Here is a 24,707-nt window from a genome sequence, read left to right on the forward strand (position 1 = left end):
GGGTTCAGCTTTAATTGATTGATTTATTGGCCGTTTTGTTAACAGTACAGGTTGCGCAGTCAAAGGTTATGCTAAGAGGATAACAATATTGTGGCCCATTGTACTCAATTCATCAGTAATACATAAATAGAATAAAATAAAATACACATTGGCGGAAAACTCACCATCAACTTTACAGAGGAATGAGAGGTGGAGCAGAGGATCAACTACCAAGGTGTTCAAGGAGTTAAACTGCTCAAAACTGCTCACTCGTATTTTTAGGTCAGCCATTGTTTTATATTAGTTTTGAGTTTAGGTAGTGAGTCGAGATCTTTAATGGGTATAAGTCGAGATCTTGAATGGGTCTTGGTAGTTAATTCCGTATTGTAGGAGAATGCATTTCCCCTCCGAGCTCAGTTGAGCTGGTGTTAAGCCCGAAGGCATCACTCACTCTAGACTAGAAGTTGGACAGGTATCTGGGTATACTAATCATCTGAGTATCTATCTAGAAGACCAGACCATTTAAAGATGTTGCACTATAGAGCGTCGCAGTCCCGCCCCCTCGAGAGACCCGGAAAAGAAATCCCTGTTCATATTCCTCATAGAGTTTTCAGAAAGTATTTATTTAAAGACGTTTACGTAGAAAGAAGAAGAAAACGGCAGGTTACAACACTTTTTTTGTTGTTTTTCTTCTTTGTTTGGTCCAAGATATTGTGTTTGTTTTCATGATTTGTCACGACAAGAGTTGGCTTCGTACAACGCTTAAAAGGTCTTTAAATAAATACGTTTTGAACTATTTCCTGGGCCTGGCGTCGTCATGAAAGGGGGAGGGACTGCGACGCTCAGTGTCTTCTACCTTGAGCCAAGCCAGGCTAGCACTGGCTTGATTATATTTGACTTGAGATGCTGCATGTAGCCTTGTCCTTGTGTGCCCCAGTGCTTTGAGTTGATCCAAACGTTGATAACCTTACTTACTTACACTGTCTGCTATTGTAAAATACTTTAAAATAATACTGGACAGCAATTATGCTAGTAGTAGTAGTCTTTTCAGTGATATCATCAGTGAGTATGACCAACATGTCACAAATATGACAATTCAACAGTAAACTCTTTGTTTCATTCATCATTTATTTTGGAAACATTTTGCAGTTTTCCAGTAATAAAAACAACAGGCTCTGTACATACGACTCTTCTCTTAAATACAACAAAGTCACAGTGGTCACAAGTGCCTAACATACATACATGCATACGTACTTACATACATACATTATCTGCCAAATAGAAACAACAACAATCAAACTTAAATTATATCAAACTGAACATAAAAATGAGCTGAACACAAATAATTACACAACTTAAATTAAAAGAATACATCCTCTTTTTACATTAGCGAAACAAAAATATAAGGAAAACATGATGGACAGCATTTCATAACCAATGGATGAGCATCATTGTACGTCCACTGGCCAATAGCAGAAGACTGGCAGTGATGGTGGGTGGGAATGGGCAGTGCATACATCAACACCACGCAGTCATGACCATATCTGCACGCTCACTCATACAAAACGCACACACGCACGCACCCATGCACGCACACACACGCACGCATGCACGCACACACACACACACACACACACACACACACACACACACCTCCATAGTGCAATGAGGTATTGGCAGTTAGACTAGTCCATTTCAGCAAAGTCCTCTGGGAAACACTACAGCAGAGTTTGGGCAATGTTGCACTTAACAACTTCTTAGACAATGCTAGCAAGCAACATTTGCCAAAGGAGCTGCTTGTGTTGCACTCATTACATAAAATCAGAAAAATGTCTGGAATGTCAGGACTCAGGACAGAAGAAAAGCAGGAAATAGAAGGGAGGGAAGTCGGGTTTCCAAAAAGCCCTGAAATCCTGAAAAGAAAGGAAATAATTTTGTTCCTAAGAATTTGATCGATTTGTTGCGGTTTTTCATTTATTTCCCTGCTGTTAGGAATGTTGCCCAATACACTGCCTAAAACATGTCCCTGTGCCTCAACAGCTAGGGGGGTCAGGGGCCAGTATGGCCCAACAGATCCACATCGGATCAATCTGCAGTCACTACTGGAGTCCTCTATTCTTTTCTAGTCTACTTTATTCTTGACTGAGAGCCAGCTCAGCCAACAGAGTCTCTGGCAGCATCGCAGAGCTACAGGTGTGTCTGTTGCAGAAGTCCATCCATTGTTCTCCATTCAGCCAGAAGATCACACAAGGAGTGGTCAGGCTATACCAGCTGGGCGATGTGCGTTGTGTGTTCCTCCATGCATATCAAGATTACTTTGCAGCATTTCTACACTGTAGGAATGGATCCTTATAGTGTTTGTTTTTTTGCTGTGTACCATGGTTAACACTATACGCTCTGCACTGCAGCACTACACACACTGTAAACCACAGCACATAACAGTATACAGTACTGTACTATAACAGTACTTAAGTTCTCAGTACTCCAAAGGTACTACACAGTTTTTTCAATCAGTACTCCAAAGGTACTACAATAAAACTTGTCAACATCCAAGTCAGTATTCCATTCTTCAGAATGAAAGAGTTTTTAAGATTATTTTTCATGGCCTTCGGAGCTCATCTTTGCATTCATTCAGTACTAACTTCTGGGCTGACGCAGCACAAGATAAGTACTAAATCAGGACTCTGGACTGGTACAAGCGTTAAGTCCCCCGTGTACTCCATCCTTGAGATAGCAGAGCACAGTAGTTCTTCATCCGTTCTCCAGCATTCATCAATTGTACTGGTTGGGTAGCATTTCAGTACTAGTTCTGTGTTCACGTTTATACAAGTACTAAGTCTTATAGCACTTGGGCCACCGTACTGGGTCAACATTAGACCTACGTCCCTCGGTGATCAAAACTGTCCCAGTACTCATCCATTGTACTAGTGCAGCAGTGAGTCCATACTAAGGCAGTACTAACTGAACACTCTCTTGGTACTTTAGGTCGTCCAGTATATCTCAGTACTGTGAGATTCCATGACAGCAGCAGCAGGGAGGCAGCAGCAGCAAACGGCAGGAGTAAAACCTCCTGGAGACAAGGTGAGCTCTACTGCTCATGGCTGGTTTGGACTGGCTTTAACCAGATAACACCGTCCTGATCCGTTATGGTCTGGACTGGTACATTGGTATCATACCTGGAACGCAAAAGGATAATTTGTTTAGAATTCTTGTATATTTGCTGTATTTCTTTGTTTAGTTTTAGCATTGTTCATGGCATGACATTTTATTCACTTTAATGATCTTGTACAAAGCTATAGAGTGGTAAATTTTATGATTTGTACTGATAGGCAGATGATTCTTTTTTTGTGTGTGACTGTTAGGTGAATGATTAAAACCCATTTTGGGCGGGAACCCCTTTTGGTGTTAGTATTATGTTATGCTTTAGCTTTTGAAAAATAGCAGATCTACAAGCTCATAGCGTGCCACCGAGTGGCGCGCTACGAGCTTGTAGATCTGCTATTTTTGAAAAATCAAAGAACGACTGACAGGAAAAACTGTCAGGATTCAGAAGACAATTTTAGAATCTGATCTCAGGTCAAAATGGGTTAAAATGGTGTGAGGTTGTTGATTTGTTGGCGAAGCTCACCTCTGTCGCTATAATGCACTCATCCTTCCGTTCAGAGAGGACGTAGACCGACTGGTATTTAGTGTCCGTGGAACACTGGTATTGACCGTCAGTGGAACAGTGATATTTAACGTTGTTGGTCGAAGGAGGTTTAACGTCAGTCGTTGAGTTGTACTTCAGGTCGACTGATATTGACTGATATTTGCTGTCGCTGCAACATGGATTCTCCTCTGCTTGATGCCTTTCTGATGCATTACTGTGGAAATACAGAACGGAAGGTCAGCACTGACATCCTTTATAAAGAAAGTACGAAAATAGCACAATTTTATGTTGTGATGTGATGTGATATTCATATAAGATGCTCACATGTCACTATGGCTTAGGCTTAGATTTAATGCATATATGGTTTAAAATGCCTTTAAAACATACGTGTGTACCTCTTTAATATATTCGTAACATACTATGTTATATATTTTGTTGAGCTGTGTACCTGTTTAGTCTCTTCCTGTGTCTTTCCTCTGCATCAGACTCATCCACAGTGTCACATCTTGCCACCAAGTCACCCTGTTCCTCCTCCTTACAAAGAGACAGCTCCTCCGGCCTCAGCTCGTGGACCAGGTTGTATTCCAGACTAGGGTAGCGAGTCTTAAACCCATTTTTAATCTCAGACCCACTCAGTCCGCTGAACCCACTGAGTCCACTGAGCCCACCCAATGACCCGGCCAGCTCAGAATGGTAGTCCACCTTCTTGTTGGTGTTTTTCACGGACGCCGTCAGTGTCACAGGCCCAGCTAGCTCCTTATCGCTGCGGAGGCAGTTGTTGGCCGTCGTCAGGTTGTTCATGGTCTCGTGGCTGTCACTGTGGACACTGTCACCGTGGTGGCTGTGGTGGCGCTCCTGTAGCTTGACCCGAACATAGACCACCAGCACTGAACAGCCAATCAGGATCAAGAGAACCAGGAAGATGCCGGCGCAGACGGCTGTCCAGGGGAACCTGGCGTCGTCGTCGCTCTCCTCGTAGTCGTCGTTACCATTTTCTGGTGAAGAATAGCGACGGTCTGGTCCCTCGACCACCGGCTGGCCCCTTGGAGCCTCCGGCAAGAGGAATTGGCAGTTGCGACCGCCGTAGCCTGACGTGCAGGCACACACGTAGCGGCCTCCGCGCTCGTGGCAGGTCGCCCCGTTGTGGCAGGGACCGTGGTGGCAGCGGGAGATTGGGGAGCTGCAGTTCCTGCCTGTGTAGCCTGTTGGATGAGCAGAGAAAGTTAATTTACTGCTAACGTTCTACAGTTCAATTTAACTTTTTTATGATTTGTTCTATGGTTTAATCCTAGAGCATTTACTTTTAAGTGTTATATGACTAATGTTTGTCATTGCTAAAAGTTATATTATAGTTTGATTAAATTTCACTTGATAGAACAAATAACATGTCTAGAATTTAGTCAGGATGGCAAATATAATTTTGTTTATTTATGGTCATGCCATTACAAAATGTTTGGTTTTGGTGTAATACTTTTATGGCTCACTGCTGCATGTTTGTGCATAGACTTTTGGTCAGGAGCAACATAATCTCCTCAACAGTGATCTGTAGCCACCCTTTTAAATCAAAGATAAATATATATTTTTTTATACCTGGTGGGCAGTTACAGGTGTAGCCATTGGCTCCTTCTTGGCAGGTCCCGCCATGCTGACAAGGGAAGGCTAGACAGTCCCCAGAAACAACATGGACGTCTTCACAGTTAGGTCCTGAGAATCCCTCAGGACACTGACACAGGTAAGAGTTAACCAGATCTACACATTCTGCACCTGGCAAAGGAGACGGAGAAAGAGAGTTAGATATTTGGCAAATTATAGCACAGATATGTATCCAATACATACAGTATATGACTCAGATAATGTGAAGAGAACAATATTAACATACCATTAAAACAGGGGTTGGATGAGCAGTGGTCAATTTTCTTCTCACAGTTGAAGCCGACGTACCCCGTGGGGCACTGGCAGAAGTAGCCACCCTCAGGGTTGTCTACGCAACGCCCGTCGTTGAAACAGGGCCCGTCTGCACAGGTCATGGCACTCAGCTCACAGTTGTTGCCATAGAAACCAGGTGGGCAGGTGCACTTGTACGAGTTGTCCAGATCCTATATAGGGAGAGAGGGGAGAAATTACAACATTAGTGACATGATTCTTGCTATGGGGATCGATCGATTCATCTATTCATCCATCCGTTCATTCCGTTTTTGTCTCAAGTTAAAATTTCGGGGTGACTGTGACTGGGATTTACTGTGAATGTGTTTCAGGACTTACAGAGCAGCTGCCTCCATTATGACAGGGGTTCCCAGAGCATTCGTTGACCTGGATCTCACAGCTGGCACCGGCATATCCGGGGGGACAGGAGCAGGTGTAGCTGCCCTGGCCAGTATTGGTACATGTAGCTCCATTCATACAAGGTTTATGGTGCGTGCAGTAGTTTAGATCTGTAAACAGAAAGACAAAAAGGTTTAGCATAAATCCTTTATGCACTTTTATTCTCTTTTTGCCCTTTTTAGCCCTCTTTCTTTTCTTGAAATATATATATTTTTTACAATTATTCTGTTGCTGTTATCTATGCTGCTGCATTGTCTGAAGGAAGCCAAACCAAAACGTAAGTTTTACTCTCATGTCTGTACACAACATGTGACAATGTTGAACTTTGAACCTTGAACGATAGACTCAATGGGTGTGAATCGGTCCCAGGGCTATTCCAAGATCTATTTGAGGGTTCATTATGAGACCCTGTGATGTTGCCCTGATTTTGTGAACTCACCCTGATTGCAGAAGAGCCCACCCCATCCCTCCTGACAGTTGCACTGCCAGGGCTGTTGGCAGGTGCCATGGAGACAGCCAGGGTAACGGATGCAGTCGTCACAGTAACGCCCACTGTATCCCACGCGACACCTAAAACACAACAATAGATTCCATCAGTAAATAGCTACAGTCAGTCACACACTATTTTCACTGACATTTATTTTCAAATTGAACAAGACTCCCAGATATGCAGTTAACACAGTGCTAAACGGATGTCAAGTGGGTAGGGACTTACTTGCACTCTCCAGGTTTGTCACAGAAGCCATGCTCTTCATCACAGCCAGGCAGACAGATTGCTGCAGAGAAGGAGATACAGAAAGGTGAATCCTGGGAACCGTAGTGTTAGGAAGACAACTGATAGGAGCAAGATTCAAATAAGTGAATTTGGGTCCCATCCTGGAACCTATAATGAATAGTGTAATACAACCAGGACTTTGGTTCTGTGCGGGTCAGAGCAGAAACGGTCAGACAGGACTGTTTTGAAACAAAACATGAGTTTAGAAAGTCTAGCCAAGATCGTGCTGTCCACAGGGCTACTGCAGCCCCGGTCACCAAGGGGATAACCAGCCAACCAGCCCTCTCCTTTAACACGGCTGCTCTCTAGCACAAAAGGTTTCCACACAAAGCACTCTTTCTCCCCCCTGACTGTGGGTCAGAAGTCCTTTTTCTCACCCTTGGCCCCTCTTCTCCTCTCCTCTCCTCTCTCTTCCTCCTCCACTGGTGCTCTCCTCCTCTCTCCTCACTCCCCCCCCCCCCTCCTCCTCCTCCTTAACTGGTGCTCTCCTCCTCTCTCCTCACTCCCCCCCCCCTCCTCCTCCTCCTTAACTGGTGCTCTCCTCCTCTCTCCTCACTCCCCCCCCCTCCTCCTCCTCCTCCTTAACTGGTGCTCTCCTCCTCTCTCTCCTTACTCCCCTCCTCCTTCCTCCAGGGCCAGCTGGCCTGTGTGGAGCTAACCACCAGACAGCTGCTCTATTGTCTCCTCTCACCGAGCAGCTGCCCCCTCCACAACAATACACAATCCCATTCAGCCAATCGCCAGCCCCAATCACAACAATGCAGAACCCCCGCTCGGCCAATCGGGGAGGAGGGCTGCAGCGAGGAGGCCCCCAGTGGTCTAATGGAAGGCACGCGGCATGTGAATTACTGAGGAGCCACCATGGTTCATTAGAATGGAGGCCTCTGCTGCTGCTACGGGGATAACTAACTGACGCCTGTTGCACACGGGCCCCGCATTAGGGGCCTGAAACGTTTCTAAAAGTCAGTAAAGTGTAAAAAAAAAAAGAAGAAAAAAAAAAGAAAAAGAAGAAAGTATAGATTCACTGTTGTATACATTTTTAAGCCAATTAAGCCAAAACATTTTTTGAAACTGATAAAATATATATATATATTTAATTATTGGAAATTAATAACTTATCTTATCATTGAGTTACGTATGTAAACCCTGGGTGGCCGATAACTATATATCTTTATATATAAGTAAAAACAAACCACCATAGTGATTTTATTGAGTAGTGTGCCTCATTTAGCTTAGTTTGCATGCACGTCAACACACTGTACATGTCAGTAACATGCCTCATCTTAAGGCCTATTCATACCCCAGTTTTAGGCGATGAGGTGATCACCTTTTCGACGGTCACCTCATCACCGAAATACTGGAGTATGAATATGCCTTTACCCCTCACCACATAATAATAATTATAGGTACAGTAGTTACTTTCTTGTATTACTAAATACTCACGTTCAGTGCAGTACGCTCCCTTCCAGCCCGAGATGCAGATGATTTCTCCTCGCTCGCCGCAGGTGAAGTGTCCGAAAGCGTCGTCCCTGGGGCGGCAGAAGACAGAGCAGCCCTCGCCGTAGTAGTGCTCGTCACACGTGAAGCGGTACGCGTAGCGCAGCTCCGTCCTGCCGGCTGACTGCAGGTCTTTGGACCATTCCTCCGACACCGTCAGGTGGCGTTGTGTGGTGACCCTGCCGATCAGATGCTCTGGGTTCTCTGGAAGAGTCAACAACACTGTTCATTAGTACTACTTATTTAATACTTTATAGTTATTCACTACTAGGGGCCGCTATCATGTAAGGCTTACATCGTATAAGCCATAATGAGCCAAAATAATAGCCAATATAGCTCACAATGCTTTGCAGCTATTTTCGTGGAATCTTTGCCTACCGTACATGCCCAGAATTGGGACATGAGCATTGATGTGGTTAAGTAAGATGCATGGCACTGCTTTGTTGGCAAATTATTAAATACATAATTGAGTTAAGTGTTCAGTTACGTTACATGGGATGGAGACCAGTTAGGCATTTTGTTTTTAGACCTGCAATACCAACTATTGCTGTTTTGACGATATTCCTAATCAGGACAACAAATCCCAATTATATATATTAACGTTTTCAGTGTTAGTCAGTTTGTGATATTATGGAGAAAATAAACACTGATTCAATTTTGGAGCCAAGATTGATGCATGTGCTGCTGTGCAAACGAGGCAATACCAAAACACTGAAAGTTATTTACAGAAGAGCAGAAATACACCAAGTGGAGTGTTACGCACACACACGCACGCGCACACACACACACACACACACACACACACTCAGGTTGTTATTGTCGTGCTGAGTGGACACATGAATTATGATGACATGATTATGATTTGGTTCTTGTGTTTGGCTTATGCTTGTCTTTATTGTTATATGTTTATTGTGTATTACAGTGTTGTTAATCTGCTTTTCTGCAGCACAAATTGTCCAATTTGGGATATAATAAACTTAACCTTGAACCTAGAACACCCTCACATTGCATTGCAGTGGCCAAAACTCATTAAGCTCTCAATGGGCTCTTGCCTGCCAGAGTCATATGGGGTTACCAGGCCTTCTAATGTGTCTAGTCTAAATGTGAACAGATTATAACCATGTGACCCAATTAATATTTGCAATTATTTAAAATGTGTATCTTGTTGGGGGTTTTTTTTTCACTTATTCACACAGCATTTAGGGTTTATTTACTGGCAAGAAGACTTTTTTTTCCAGCAACATGAAAATGAGTGAGCACTAGTGGGAACCAGACTTGATGGCATACACCACTCATTATTAAGACTGCTGGTCAGCCTTTCTTTCTGCCACCCACCTGTTGTCAGGTCGTCCAGGGAGTCCGTGTGCAGAGCCTCAATGATCAGTGAAAACGTTCCCTGGGGGGGGGGGGGAGGAAAAAAATACGTTTGAGACACAAGAAAGAGAGACAGAGAGGGAGAGAACAACAGCTGCCAGGGAGCAGCCTGCTGCTGCCTGGAGCCTAGCTGCTGCCGCACAGCAGCAGAAGGCTAATAGGAGGGCTTCTCAATAAACTTCACACACAGCCTAATTCCCCGACCGTGTTGATTAGGGGCCTAATAGGGGCAACTACCTGCATCCACTTTTACACCTCCGCAACCCTCTCACACCAACGCCGTCGTAAAACCAAAGGAGGCGGAATTTCACGCTGCGCTGTCAATGATGTGCCAACTCGGAGGATGTTAAATTTCCCACCACCCCTATTCGAAGCAGCAGCGTTTGGGGGAAGCCCCCCTCCCCATCTTATCCTGTCCAAGAGCACCGAAACACTACAATAGACCCTCTCACACTCTGTTGACAATGACCCTCACTAGTGGCGAGTTGGGAGGCATCTGTTAGGCTACTATGTCAGAAATAATATAACCCCTATTATTAGGCTACTAGTACTACACATTTCCATAATACACCCACCCAACACCCATGTCTGATGAGATGATAATTAGGCTGAAAAATTCATGTACATCAAGTGGGGACATTTGATCACATTTAATAGGATATAGCCTATTGATTTATACTGCTATATTGGCAGTGCTCTAAAATGAACACAATATCACAGATAGTCTACATGTATGCTGCCCTATTTATATAGGATAATGGCTGATTGGATGTCCACTCACCGGCCATGTGAAACTGAATGGAAACCGGATGGGGTTCGTGAAACTCTCGGCGTTGGTCTCGGGCACCTGGAAAGAGTTGGAGCCGAGAACGGGCGTCACAGATCCGCCGTATGTGCAGGGAGGCTCGGGCGAAACGTTTGCCTGGTAGTGCTTTAGGCAGATACGGAAAAACGTCTTGCATTCGCACTGCTGGTACCCCTGTGGGGGCGCAGAGCCCCTGGCGCAACAGTTGGCGTTCCCCTGCACCCCTTTCTTATTGAGGAACTCTTGTAACTTCAACTCAAAAAGCCCAGAGCACAAAACCTGTAGAAATAACACAAAACATAATGAGCTCTGATATTGTTCAAAGGTATAGACTATAAACTTTAATTTTGGAGTTCGATTCATTTTTCACAAATTTAACTAACTGATAAACATGAAGAGCAGTTATAGCCTAAATCACTCGAGCTTGTTTTTTTTTTTTTACCTGGCAGATGAGTAGAGAGAAAGTGACAGCTAGGATCAGACACAGGCGTCCCATTGTGTCGACAATTCCGTCAAGAAGCAAGCAGTGAAAGTTCCACAAGTCAGTGCTCCTCTGTCTCAAACAAGCATGGAGAAAGTTTTCAATGTTTCCACTTTGCAATCAGAGTCAAGGTATATATTGAGTTGTGTCGACTCAATGAAAGCCAAGGACAGGTTCAGCAGACGTTATTGAACTCTTGGGCTCCTGGAGAAGATGCGTCTCTTTGCTCCTCCGTAGGCCATGAGAGATACCGCGAGCGCACAGAAATAAGTTTACACAGTGTAGAAAGTAATCCTCATCAGACCAGCAGCGGAATCCTTTTTGGGTAAATGTGGATGAAATTCCTTGCGGAGAAAATAATTCCAAATAATATCGAAGCACGCTAGAAGGAAGGGAGAGACGTCTATCGACAGCCTTGTTTATTTTTCCACTTGATTGATCTTACACAAAAAGTCTCCTTTCTTCCTCGCGTCTGTCTCTCTCGGTAAACGTGCGTGTGTGTGTCTCATGTGTCTCTCAACCTCTGCCGACGGTTTTATACGGCGGGGCTCGCACTGGCAAAGGGTAATAAGATGCAAATGAGCCCCCCTCCCCTTTCCCTCCCTCCACCACAAGTCCGCCCCGGGACCATCACAAAGAGAGAGAGAGAGAGAGAGAGAGAGCTAGGGGAGGGGGTACACACACTTTTCTAAACCGCCCCCCTCCCCTCTCTCTTTCTCTCAAAGGGCAGACCAAATGGCCAGTGAGCTGTTAAATGTGCAACAACCCCCTTGCCTGATGCCAGGCTCTTCCACAATATAAATGGACTGCAGGGGCCATTTACGTTCCGACAAATTCTTTAAACTCCGGACAAAATCCCTAAACATTACGGCATCATATGACATCAGAGATAGAGTTGTATAGCCTATACGTAACGTAGCATCGTGGTTAGAACGGTAGGCGACTAGGCGTGTAGTTGGCAGGCTGGCCCGGGTATAGTCCCTCAGACAAACTATCCGGGCCAGCCTGCCAGCGAGCCAGCCTTTCCAACTGGGTTATAGCGACCATCTGCTCTGCAACATTCCGATGCTGTGGTTTTCTCATGATGATCACAACAACACCCCGACACATATATCCCACTTTTCCAGCTATTCTCATTTCTTACCCCAACCGTTCTCAGATTTAGACTTTAGCCTATTCATGCTTCTTTTTTTCCCCTTTTTTTCCGCTAAAAAACGACAAAACTGTTGAAATGTCACTGTGCGTAATGTGCGTAACGGGCGGCTACAATTCCACTTTATGGATTGCGCTTGTTTTTTTGTTTTGTTTTCCCTGCCCTATCCTATTGTCGTTATCGCCACGTTCGTTTCATCTATCAGTTTTCACCGCTTGTGTATTTGATATGTTTTACCGCAGTTCTGGCTGGGGCAGTAAAGAGACCTAGCTGTGTGTGGTGGTGTGTGTCACTCGCGTGGCTGTCATTAAGGCACATTGTGATGGTGGACGGTGGGTGACGGAGGAGGAGGGAGTAATTTTTTTTTTGTGCTTTCAGCTGTATGGTAATTCAGTCGGCAGCACCTGCTCTCTCACAATAAATGCAACACCAGAGAGAGTTAGATAGAGAGAGATAGGGAGAGAGAACCACATGCACACGACACGGTGCACAATCTGTAAAAAAAAGAAAAGAAAAAAAGAAGGCTTTATGTGGCGCTGCCGCGCTATAACGTCAAACAGGCAACACTTGTATGATTTGACTGTTGCACTCCATCTAGGACATTTTGATGTAGGCCTATATGGAAATTTGCTCGTGTAATAGGCACATCTCCCACAAGCATTATAGCGCACGGGCAGCCTATATATTGGAGAGCGAGGGGAGCAGGGTGGTCCAAGTCTTAATTAACATCACTAATTGAAGTTGAGTCGTCGCATTATTTGGCGCGCGCCCACGCATGCCGCAGCGTCACAACTTCTATAGGCCTAGGTTGCTATGCATTGCTGTCCACTCCAAGCAAGCATGCAGTAGACGAGTTATTTCTCAAACATTTGATTGATAATGTCAATGTATTTGGCCTGAAATCCTATAAGCACCATACACAATAATATTTGAGTTGTTAAAATGGTTCATAACATTTTCTTGTATGGACTGCTCACAACTTGTATAGCATGACTTGAGGACTGTTTCTGACCTTATAAATGGCCTATTTTCAAATAGATAGGCCAGGGTTAAAGTGGTTAAACTGAGTTTGGATGCTCTAAATTTAGCAGGGACCCCGGAGGAGAACCCGCCCGGAATGCATAGATTCCCACTTTGACAACCACTGGTCCAAAGGGCTTTCATTCACAGCCAAAAACTTTCTAGACAATATTCTACACGTACCACCACACCACATTTATTGTATTGTCCTAACCTGTTAGCCTCCCCCAGTTTTTCTGTTTCTCCAATAAATGGTTGACCTTCAAATCACTCTTAAACGGTTTCGGAACAAGAAGAGCATGCGCTGATTATGCTTTACGATATAAGTGCACATGGGGCTTCTTGCAGCCTTTAGCCTGTTGAGATATATAGCCTATATTATGCTAATGTTTAGAGCTGTTCGATTATTTTAACCAGTCGATTAGTTTCAGGCCCTCTCTCTCGCCATTTCTATATGGCGCGGTGTAAAAGCATTCTCTTGAAGCCTTTCATTTATTTACACTCATCTCAACTCGTATCCCCAGTGCTGTCACCCTCTCTCCTATAGCCTACACACTCCCTGGATTAGGCCAATATAAAGTATAGAGGCTATACCATCAGTCATTCATCACCATGACGTGGCACACATTTCCGATTACGGCAGCAAAGCGTGACAGAACCCCCCCACACACCCAACACAACCAACCCTTTCTGTTCCCCAGCACCAAGATCATGATAACTCCTAAAAAAACGGAAAACCACACATAATTTATGCCGCGTGGTTCTTCTGTGTGATTGTGCCCTGGAGAAAAAAAAGTATTTGCTTTCACGCGTTTGTACGTGCGCGCGTGTTTTCTTTGTGTCAGTATGAGGGAAGATCAATTGTTTAACTGGAGGTAGATTGTTTAACTGAAGTGTTTTTCTATTGTCTTCGTCCGTGTGTGTGTGTGTGTGTGTGTGTGTGTGTGTGTGTGTGTGTGCGCGCGCGCGTGTGTGTGCGTGTGTGTGTGTGTGTGTGTGTGTGTGTGCGCGCGCCGCTGCGCGTGTGTGTGTGTACTGTGTAGGCCTCTACGCGCGCGGCTCTCTCTGCTGTGACACATGAAGGAACAAAGGAAGAGGTCTCGCGCCCCGCCGTCCATTCATCTCTTTCTCTCGCGTCGTAATTCCCATTGATTCTCATTGAACGGTGAGTCGCGAGCCCCTCAGGGAGAGCCGTGTGATTTGTGAAGGGTCGCGAGGACAGGACACGCCTCTGGAGGAGGTGGGTGGGAGGGGTGCACCCCCCCCCTCCTCCTCCGCAGGCCTCGGCCATCTGCTCACCAAATATCACAACACCGAACTCACAAATGGCAACTCTCCCTGCTCTATCCCCTACAACTATACAACCATTTCTAGACCCTCTCATGCCTGTCTGTACAAGCTACCTCTCTCTCTCTCTCTCTCTCTCTCTCTCTCTCTCTCTCTCTCTCTCTCTCTCTCTCTCTCTCTCTCTCTCTCCATACGACGACTGAGGGTGAAGCTACTTGTTGCTCCCCCAGCAATCAAGCCAAATCGCAGTGGAAGCATGCAACGATGCAACGGTATGAGGTGGCCATATGGTCACTGTGTGTGTGTGTGTGTGTGTGTGTGTGTGTGTGTGTGTGTGTGTGTGATGGTGATGATGTTGAGGTTCCCACGAAGGCTAACCATCCATTTCTCTGTGCACTCACTGATTCACTGAACGCCGTGCTCTACTCTGCAGTTATTATAGCATTAAAGTCCACAGGGAGATGCAGGGGCTTTCTGGATTATTCAATTAGAGCCAAGACTAAATGGGTCGGTTTTGCATGGGTCATCTCATAGAAAGAATACAACTAAACTGCCTGTTTTAGTCTGGATTCTGGAATCAACCTCCCAATATTTTAGAGGGGCGCTCTGCGCTCCTATATTCAAGTTTAATGTTTGTTTTTAGTTCAATGTTTGTTTTAAAAACGCCATTGACAATAAAGAGAATTTAATGTTTGTTTTGTCCCTGTTTGTTTTACCTCATCATTACATCACATATAGCAACATGAGTTAGACTTTAATATATTAGCGCCCCTCACTTCACACAGGTGTGATTAAATATATAATAATAATATATATGTATACTATATGTGTGTGTGTGTGTGTGTGTGTGTGTGTGTGTGTGTGCGCGTGTGTGCGTGCGTGTTATGTTTTGGCCAATTGAACAAATAAAATATATAAATGTAGATTTACAGTAAAAGTTCCGATGCTGATTTGGGCCCAAAACATGAACGAGAAATATTACACTCGTAACACTCGTTTGAAGTGAGTTAGGGGAACCCAGATGTTGATGTTCTCGTGTCCGTGAAAAATGAAATACATTTATTACAAGATGTATTTATATCAACGAGATGACGTCGCTGATTATTTACCCTAAACAAACATTGAAATCCATAGACTTGGCTGGCACGAATTACACCGTCATTTACCCTAAACAAACATTAAAGTCCAGACTTGGCTGGGACGGGACATTTATAGCCTAATTAGGCTCTAAACAAACATTACAATTCCATAGACTTTGCTGGCCTAGTCATTTCGGAAAGCCATGTATTGGAGGGGCTATAGTGCTCCTCAAAAAATGATCCTATTAAGTCTAAGGCTTATTAAACATAATTATGTTTACGTTTGCTTTGGAACTGACAGTGACAGGACGTCCAAACCCACCCAAGGTTTACCTGCCTACTATCATCATCATCAAATCTGAGCAAATTACCCACTGCCCCGAGTTCTCTTCTGTGTGCTCTCCTGGGGGTCCTCGGCCTATAGTTTAAGAACCAGTGGCCTCCGTGAGGAGGATTAGTTGGACCAGCTGCCCAGAGAGACCCTCGGCCATGGACTGTGACATCAAGCCTGACCCTGGGGTGGCTGGGATCAGGAGGACATGGGGATATTCGGGCAGCACAGGGGCGCACGAGCTTGTGTGTGTGTGTGTGTGTGTGTGTGTGTGTGTATTTTGTGCCTGCCTTGTCCACTCTTTCAGTTAGTAACCGCTGGGCCACTCCAATGTGGGGGGTTGGGTGTGTGCGGTGGTGGTGTTTGTTGTGGGTGGGGGGTTTGAAGGGTAGTCGCGTGCTTCAGGAACATCTGCCTCTGTTTCTCCTGAGTCAAGCTTTGGTCAGAAGAGAAAGGAGAGAAGGAGGGGGGAGGACAGAGGAGAAAGCAAAAAAGACAGGGGGGGGGGGGGGGGGGTGAAGAACAGAAAGAGGAGACCTGAAGGGGAGAGAAAGGAGAGGAAAAAAGGAAAGAGAAGGGGCGGGGGGCATAGAGCGGGGATGAGAGGAGGAGAAGTGCGTCTTGGACGTTTCGGAGGTACATGAAAGGATCTACCATGAATAGGCAACCAGTGAAAACGCTGCTGCATCACGGGAAGTATGGTCCTACAAGCCCCAGGCCTTTGTGTACACATCATGGACACAACGACTATTTTATACTCTGTTACACAACGGTATTGCTCATAGAAAATATGATAATCTATTTTCAGTTGTTTTTGTGTACAAATAAAGCATAATGGGGCTGGTTATTGGTTAGAGTATGATTCAGCCTGTAAAATTCTTTAGGCTGGACTGACCCTATGCCTTTCCAAATTTCAGAATCCAGTGAGAGTCCAAAGGGTATAACAAATTTGATTAAAATTCCTTTATTATCCTCTGCTGATGAATTGAAAAGTCTCATGGTACGGTTACTCTTTAGACTAAGAGCCACATGTAACCCGTTTAGTGAAGTTTTTAAATTGAATATATTTCCAACTTAATGGGTCAGCTATGGATTCATGCTATGGCCAGTAGCATATTTTAAGAAAACTTTATGTTGTAATAGGCTATGCTGCATATATAGGTCCAGACTCCAGAACAAAACGTAAGGCATTGAAAAACCATCAAGCAGGAAGATAAGCCCACCGGTCACAACGGTATAGGGTGGGGGTGTTGCTGATTTACGACACACAGGCCCTCTTGGTCCCTGAATGGATCACTGGGAGGGGTGGAGCTGTGTGGAGAGGCCATTGTAACATGTGGCTGGGGCAGGACAGATGCTGACAGCTGGACTGACAGCCAGCATATGTCCTGTTCTGTATGCTTGGTGTCCACATACAATAGGCTGGATGCTTTGTGTTGAAGGTAGGCGGTAGTAGGCCTAATAACTTACAACTCCAGGAAGAGCCCATTCTTGGATAATTAGCCTATTGCTGAATATACTTGTCTGGAGAGGATACAATGACATAGAACACTGAAGATTGTAATGTGCAGCACCAGCCAGTCATAATGATATTCCTGGTTTTTGTATCAGAGGAGAGTATACTTTGATCATGTGTGAGGTCATCCAGATTCAATTCATCATCAAAAAGGAAGTTCTGCAAGTTTAGACCAATATATAATTTGTCTCGATATATTGTAGTGTACTGTACAGTACTTTAATACAGACATTAGCTCTGTGTTGGCTGTTTGGGCTGGAGTGAAAGTCTTGATGCCAACAAGCATTCCAAACAGGGTATTACAAAATAAGTTAATTACCATTAAGGCTATATTTGTAGACTCCACTCCACAGTTGGTATAATAAACCTAATTTATTGATGCCCAAGGGGAAATTCTCAGAGAAGAAGAAGAACCAAATGGAACCTGGAATGACACATGATCATCTAACTATAACTCTGACATTGCACAAAATCGATCCAAACGTCGCAACCCCTTGGGGTTCGCCAAATTATTTTAGGAGGTCAAAATATCGCCCAAAATGTCTCATCGGCACATCCCTAATATAGGGATGTATTTATTTATGATGTATTTTCTCTATTATTAAGGTTATTGTAGCAGTCAAATTGTATTGGGGGGTGGTGGTCAGTCGTGTAAATTAATAACTGCATTTATTTTAGAATCTTACTTTGTAGATTTGGATTATTATTACGAAACATACATTATTACAAGACATTAACCACTTCAGCCCTATATACATTTCTGCAACTTGAAAATAGCCGATATACAAATAATACAAGCTCTCAATGCGTCGAGCTTAAAATGTGTAAAATGTGAATACTTTTTCCCTGCTCGCTGCTTGCTTTCTCCATGCGCCGAGCACGTGCTCTTTGTTTTGCAACGTGATGACGCAACGTGTAGTAAATAGGAAGTAATTTGCATACGACAACAGCCGCTGCGCTGCTCGCATACTGGGGGCTTCCTCAGTTCCTTTCCACGATCTATCAGTAAGTCAAAACCTAAATGGTGAAATATCCGTCATTATTATATTTGTATTATTATTATTATTATTGTTTGGAGAGTAAAACCATGGCGTTTGCTTCTGATTGAGCGAGTCAGGCACGCTTTAGCTTGAGCTCAGATGAATTGAATATGAATGACAGCCTTATTAGCACTGTGATGTGTATTATCGTGACATGAATTAGCCAACCTTAGAATATATAATATTCCTTTGGTTACTTACTAGCCCAAGTCCAGTGCTCGCTGACGCACTGGACCAGGGATAGTTACTTACTACTTAGCAATAGCCCTACGTATTACTTACAATTACAGCAACCTATGGTCGTTGAGTCATTTCATTGCCTCATAACTCATATTATGATATATCACTACATAATATTCTATTGATTCTTGAACGCTTGTACAAATAGAACTGTTTGAAGCATTGGAGATGATGAAATAATTTCCACAACTTAATGAAATGCTCTCTCTCTCTCTCTCTCTCTCTCTCTCTCTCTCTCTCTCTCTCTCTCTCTCTCTCTCTCTCTCTCTCTCTAGAAATGGGTGTGAAAGGTCTACAGTACTTCATGGAACAGTGTTGTCCGAAGGTCTGTGTTCCTGTGGATCTGAAAGAGATGGCAAGGCAACATTTAGCCACAGACCAGCATGGCGCCTCAATTACAGCCAGTATTTCCAGTTGAGTTGACTTTGGTCTAATGTCAATATCTATCTATCTATCTATCTATCTATCTATCTATCTATCTATCTATCTATCTATCTATCTATCTATCTATCTATCTATCTATCTATCTATCTATCTAATAAGAAAGTCTAGCATGTTAAAATGAAAGAGCTGACAGTTTTACTGTGTGTGTGTGTGTGTGTGTGTGTGTGTGTGTGTGTGTGTGTGTGTTTATGCGCGTGCAGGTGCGTGCAGGTGCGTGCATGTGCGTGCGTTTGTGTGTACTTGTGTGTGTGTGTGTGTGTGTGTGTGTGTGTGTGTGTGTGTGCGTGGCACGCACTCTTGTGTGTGTGCACACACCTACCCCATATCGGATTCATCCCAGTCGTGTTTCTTTGTGTCATGACTAGCAGGATTAGACCCGGATTGTTTGCCTTCAAGCATGATAATACAGGAGATGAGACGTGATATGCCCTTATCTGCTAAGCATGCAACCTTGCTTTCTGCTCCATTTACCTTCTGTTCCTAGGTCCTACGTTGGTGGTGGATGGTATGGGCTGCATCAGTTACTGGTACACCTGTAGGGACTGGGTGTGTGGGGGGCAGTGGAAGGAGTACATGGCCCACCTGGAGAGATGGATTGAGGCTTTCACCTCTGCAGGCATCAGATTGGTTTTCTTCTTTGACGGGGTGGTGGAAGAGGAGAAGAGACAGGAGTGGGTAGGACATGTTCATCTTCAAGTTAAATTCATCTTATTTTCTGACCTTTTTCTTTGAGGTTCCACATATTTCAAGTGCTAGGAATCACACAGGATGTCTCTGCTGTTGAGTGCTATCTAAGAGAACAACATACGTTAGACATATATACATACCAACAGTTACAGTCCTACAGTAATTAGTCAGACAAACCCGTGCTGTGGGTTAACAATTACCTGTGGCTCCCGACGTGTGTGGCAGGTTAAAACGAATCCGTGCTGAGGGTTAAAAATCACCTGTGGCTTCCTGTGAGGTTAGCGTTTAGGTTAGATTTTGGGGAGGGTGTCTGACTGTTGGTATTGTGGTCATTCATCTATGGTGCTTTCTTTCTCTGTATCCCTGCTCTCTTCTGTCCTTTTCTCAGGCGAAGAGGAGGCGGAACGCATATAGGGAAATCTCTAAATTGTTTCATCATATCAAGGTCCACGGAGAGCAGCCTGTTAAAGGACATTCCTGTATACCGTCTGGCCTGGCCACTTTCACACGTTTTGCTCTCAGGTTAATAACTGTGTGTGAAAGAGATATAATCAATATATGATGATGTGGGGCATTTTATTTTTTCTTAATTTTTTTGTCACAGCACATTTGCACATACATGAAATTTGTCCTTAGCACTGCCATTTACAGATCCTAACTATTAGGAGGAGCAGTGGATGCTATTATTTGAAAGAGTCTTTCTCGGGGACACTTCGACACATACTGTCTAAGACTTGGGGTGGAGGCAAACCTTCTGTTGCCCTGTTGATATTATTAATATTTAACACTTACACACACTGCTCAGGTGTTGTTTGTGTTACTGTAGTAGATGTTGTTTATGATTGCAGGTCATTGGGTCAGGAGGTGTTCTGCTCAGTTCAAAATGCAGACTATGAGATTGCCAGCTATGCACGGCGCCATGGGAGCATGGGCATTCTCGGACAAGACACAGACTTCATCATTTATGACAGGTTTGTAACGATAATTATCTTATTATTGTTGTGTTTCCTTTTACTACCGTAAGTGCTACTAGTTCCTATATCACTGGCAATTAACCTGGCAAAAATATATCGAAACCGATATTTAGAACCAATAACCGAATTAATGTAGGTTATTTTTTATATATATTTGTTTTAATTTCTTATATTTCAACAAATCGGCAAAATATAATTGTAATCGTTTAGTCTGATTAACCACATAACACATTGTACATAATAATGTACAATGGTGGCAAACAAAAATAGTGAAATAGCTGATCTACAAGCTCTGAACGTGATGTGATGCGTGTGCTTGTAGATTTGCTATTTTCACTATGTTTTAAATAATCGTTCATTAATCAGAATCCAGACCTTGATTGAATGCAAAAAGATGAATGCTTTAAAAAAAATCTTTTAAAGTGCTCCCTACCTGTCGGCGGCCAAACTGCGGCTAAGTGACCTCACCACCATCCTCTATGACAGAGACATCCTCTGCCAGGCTATTGGACTGACCGTTGTCCAGCTTCCACTGTTGGCCTGTCTCCTAGGCAACGATGTGGTGGCAGAGGTGCAGATGCAACACATCAGGAACGACGCATTGGCAACATACAGGTCTCTGTTGTTATTTGTTTTAATTACTTTATTTATTACATTTAAATGAGGAATTAATTTCCCTTCGTATTGTAACTCACTATGCTCCTTTAAAACAACCAGTCCAACTCCCAACTCATTACTAAGGCAGGAAGAACACAAACACTTTAAGCAACACATTTTACTTGAGTGCTAAACTTTATACATACGGTAATTCATATCTGCTCTCAACATCTTTTTAGAGGGTCTCTCACTCAGAGCATCTGTTACTGATTTTCTAAACCTGGATTACATACTGGACAGCATTTGTTTGTTTAACTGTATGTAATGTGTTTTTCTTTTTTGTTCATTTGCTTTGTATTTATGGACATTTCCTGATGTTTCTTTGAAGATTTTGTTTAGAATTTGTGCTGCCATGTGGTTGTGGGGGGAAAAATACATGTGAATAATTGCTTAGAAAATACTATGTTGTAAAGAAAAATCAATAAACTTATGTTTTAAAAAAAGGGAAAGAAAATGGATTACATCAGGTATAAAATAAATCCAGATTTCTTTTAGTACTAGGCTGAACGTTTACCCCCTCCAGTTATACAATCCAGTACGCCTGCAGTCAAATCTAAATATATACTTATACGTACTGTATGGCTGTGTCACTTGCGGAATATAGCTGATCTGCAAGCACACAATATGTGAGCTTCTATTTTCAGAGCGGCACCGCCACATTAGTCATTAGGTTTCTCACTTCCAGGAGAATCCATCCACCTTCCCAGGGGGAGAAGGTTTTGGCGGTAGCCCAGCTGGTGAGCTCTGTGTGGGGCAGAGAAGAAGCAGAGACTGGGCTTATCCCCCGGTCTCTTATTCTGTCGGCTCCAGACAGAAAGAACCTGGAGATCGGACTGCACTCATACTTTCTGCCTGAACAGGATCATCTCCTAAACTCTTCCCTGGGCTCTGGCTGTGTGATGGAGAAATACGTCAGTCCTGAAATAATAAAGGTATTTGCGATTATCCTATTGATTATTTCCCCTATTAATTAATCAAATAATCAAGAAGCCCAACGAATTGAGGCAAAACAATTCTAATCGATTAAAAAAAATCATGAGTCTGATTAACCACTTGAACCCCTTTTTATTATTTTTGTGTGTGTGTGTGTGTGTGTGTGTGTGTGTGTGTGTGTGTGTGTGTGTGTGTGTGTGTGTGTGTGTGTGTGTGTGTGTGTGTGTCAGAAACTCAGAATCCATGTATAGACCTGCATGAAGATGTTAATAAACCTTTGGCTCTAATAATCCTGACATGTTTGTTCCTCAGGCGTGCAGAGAGCAGCATGTGTCGGCTCAGGGTTTCATGGTGTACAACGTTCTGTGTGAGGGAGTGGTGGAGTGTAGCAACACTGTGGAGGATGAGGAGGATGAGGAACTGTCGCCTCAGGCCCTCGTCTACAAGACCTGCAGACAACACATCTACAGTCTACTGCTGCGCACGCATGGTAGTGACACACACACACACACACACACACACACACACACACACACACACACACACACTGCAGACAGTCTGCTGATGCACAGGCACCATGGTAGTGACACGCACGCACGCACACACACACTGCAGACACAAATACAGTCTAGCTGACAGAAGCTGACAATGCATCGCAATGTAATGTGTGGTGAGCTCGCAACAATGTTCATGTGACACCAAAATACAAGGAAGTATAAAATAGGGCTTAAGTGGTTAAGCCATGGGGCACGGTGGCCTCACGGCTAGAAGGTCCTGGGTTTGATTCCCGCTGGGGGCGTCATCAGTGCCCATACCCGAGGTGGGGTTGGCGAAAGGGCCCTTCTGTGTGGAGTTTGCATGTTCTTCCCGTGTCCCCTAGGGTAGGTACCCTCAAAAACATGCAGTAATCCTGGTCTCTAAAACTACCTCCCCCTGGCCAGCCGGGCGCCTGATGGAGGTGAAAGGAACTGGTCGTTATAACGTGTTCCTTCCACGCACTACGTCCGGCCAGGGAAATTCCCCCCTGTCAGGTGAAAAGAAGCAGCTTGGACTCCTCATGCATAAAAGGAGGCATGAGGTCAGTCCACTGCCCCCCCCAGGTTGGCAGAGGAAGTGTAGCGCCCAGGAATAGATAATTGGCACTGGGTGAAAAAACTGCGTTGCAAAATCGTGGGATAAAAATTAATAAAAATAAATAAAGTGGTTAAGCCCTTCAAATGATGCTCGTATGATCTTCTGATGTGTACACTGAACAAACACAACCGCATCTGGAAGGGACAGATAAAGATACTGCCACTGGAATTTGCATTTGAGTCATCTTCCATTATTGTTGTCCCAGGGCAGTCGTTTTTGAGCACACATCAAATGGAATGTCTTCTTGTGTTTCCAGACGGTAGTACCAGTTTTAAGATAATGGTTTGTCTTCTTGTATTTCCAGACCGTAATACGGATGTACCAGTTGTAAGGGAATGGTTTGCCTCACCTGGAAATCCTCTGAAGGAAGCAGACTTGGTCTGCCCTGTCACACCTCCCTCAGGTACAGCATCATCCGCTTCCCTTTTATACTTTGTTTTGTGGCCAACCTTTTAGGATTGCATAATAATTAACTGATTCCTGTACAAGACCTCCTCACTGGTCAATAAAAACACCTTGAAGACCCCAACAGGAGCCCTCATACAAGGTTTCTTCGACTATGCATGCACCTCTTGGTACCACAACACCTCAAAGGCCCTTAAAACAAGGATCCAGACTTCCCAAAACAAACTGGTCAGGCTACTACTCCCCAAAACCCACCTCACCCCTGCCCATTTGACAGGCTGGAATGGCTTAGGTTTGACAACAGAGTACAGCATCTTGCAATGGGTCTGGTCCACAAGATTCGATAAACCTACATTTATATATACCTACATAGATTGCGCATTACATTCACCCATTCACACACTGATGGCGGCGGAAACCATGCAAGGCAGCAACCAGCACATGATGCATCTCGGTTACAATATCATATTAACGCTTCTTCCTAGCGTCTTACTAGCACGAGCACGATCGTCTTACTAGCACGATGTAGTAATGGAATATTTGGCTTCATGTTTTTTGGGGGAAAGGGAAGGTGGGCGTTTTCAGAATGAAATCTCCCTAATCTGCTTGGCACTTTAGCGTCTTTCGTCTGAAAGATTCGGCGTTACCAGAAGTGTTCTCTCGTGCAAATGAAGAGACTGAGGAGGAAAACAGCTCAACTCGCATCGCAATCTAGTGAGCTCCCAGATCAGCTGTTTTCGCATGTTACCATCGTACATCGGTGGTTATAGTTTACTCTGCAACATTGATGTGCAACATAGCAGCAGGCCATTAAAGTTAATTACACAGTCAATTGATAAGATATTGCCTTATGTGATTTAAGCAATTATTCTGAGGCAACCCAGCCCTGTCCCCAAACGTCCCCCCGTCTATCCTGCTTTTAGAC

General features: G+C 44.1%; 2 protein-coding genes across 4 annotated transcripts in view; one reads left to right on the top strand and one right to left on the bottom strand.

Moving 5' to 3' along the window:
- Positions 1-1,159: 1,159 nt before the first annotated feature.
- Positions 1,160-11,347, bottom strand: dldh (dihydrolipoamide dehydrogenase). Its single transcript, XM_080767594.1, has 12 exons — positions 10,844-11,347; positions 10,378-10,680; positions 9,558-9,618; positions 8,169-8,426; positions 6,666-6,726; positions 6,390-6,520; positions 5,891-6,060; positions 5,508-5,724; positions 5,219-5,392; positions 4,077-4,830; positions 3,608-3,842; positions 1,160-3,155 (listed from the first exon to the last, which is right to left on the bottom strand). Exons 1-12 carry the CDS (start codon positions 10,895-10,897, stop codon positions 3,150-3,152), a joined length of 2,424 nt encoding a protein of 807 aa, XP_080623720.1. The 5' UTR covers positions 10,898-11,347; the 3' UTR covers positions 1,160-3,149.
- Positions 11,348-18,200: 6,853 nt separating this feature from the next.
- Positions 18,201-24,707, top strand: part of fam120b (family with sequence similarity 120 member B) — a 44,802-nt gene continuing 38,295 nt past the window's right edge. For 2 of the 3 annotated variants that reach the window (XM_080767258.1, XM_080767257.1), the window contains exons 1-9: positions 18,201-18,273; positions 18,824-18,961; positions 19,477-19,667; positions 20,068-20,201; positions 20,528-20,650; positions 21,077-21,268; positions 21,996-22,242; positions 22,556-22,733; positions 23,682-23,780. In XM_080767258.1, the coding sequence (XP_080623384.1) occupies positions 18,826-18,961; positions 19,477-19,667; positions 20,068-20,201; positions 20,528-20,650; positions 21,077-21,268; positions 21,996-22,242; positions 22,556-22,733; positions 23,682-23,780 (1,300 nt within the window). In that variant the 5' untranslated portion in view covers positions 18,201-18,273; positions 18,824-18,825. The remainder of the gene's footprint in view (positions 18,274-18,823; positions 18,962-19,476; positions 19,668-20,067; positions 20,202-20,527; positions 20,651-21,076; positions 21,269-21,995; positions 22,243-22,555; positions 22,734-23,681; positions 23,781-24,707) is intronic. The other variant, XM_080767259.1, reaches the window with a different exon arrangement.

This window comes from Protomyctophum bolini (assembly GCF_963924005.1).
Source record: "Protomyctophum bolini genome assembly, chromosome: 1".
Taxonomy (NCBI): domain Eukaryota; kingdom Metazoa; phylum Chordata; class Actinopteri; order Myctophiformes; family Myctophidae; genus Protomyctophum; species Protomyctophum bolini.

Coding starts and splice junctions, on each gene's coding strand:
- dldh (XM_080767594.1), bottom strand. CDS start 10,897: ATGGGACGCCTGTGTCTGATCCTAGCTGTCACTTTCTCTCTACTCATC. Junction 6,521..6,665: donor GACAAACCTGGAGAGTGCAA/GTAAGTCCCTAC, acceptor GTTGTGTTTTAG/GTGTCGCGTGGGATACAGTG. Junction 5,725..5,890: donor ATAATGGAGGCAGCTGCTCT/GTAAGTCCTGAA, acceptor CTCCCTATATAG/GATCTGGACAACTCGTACAA.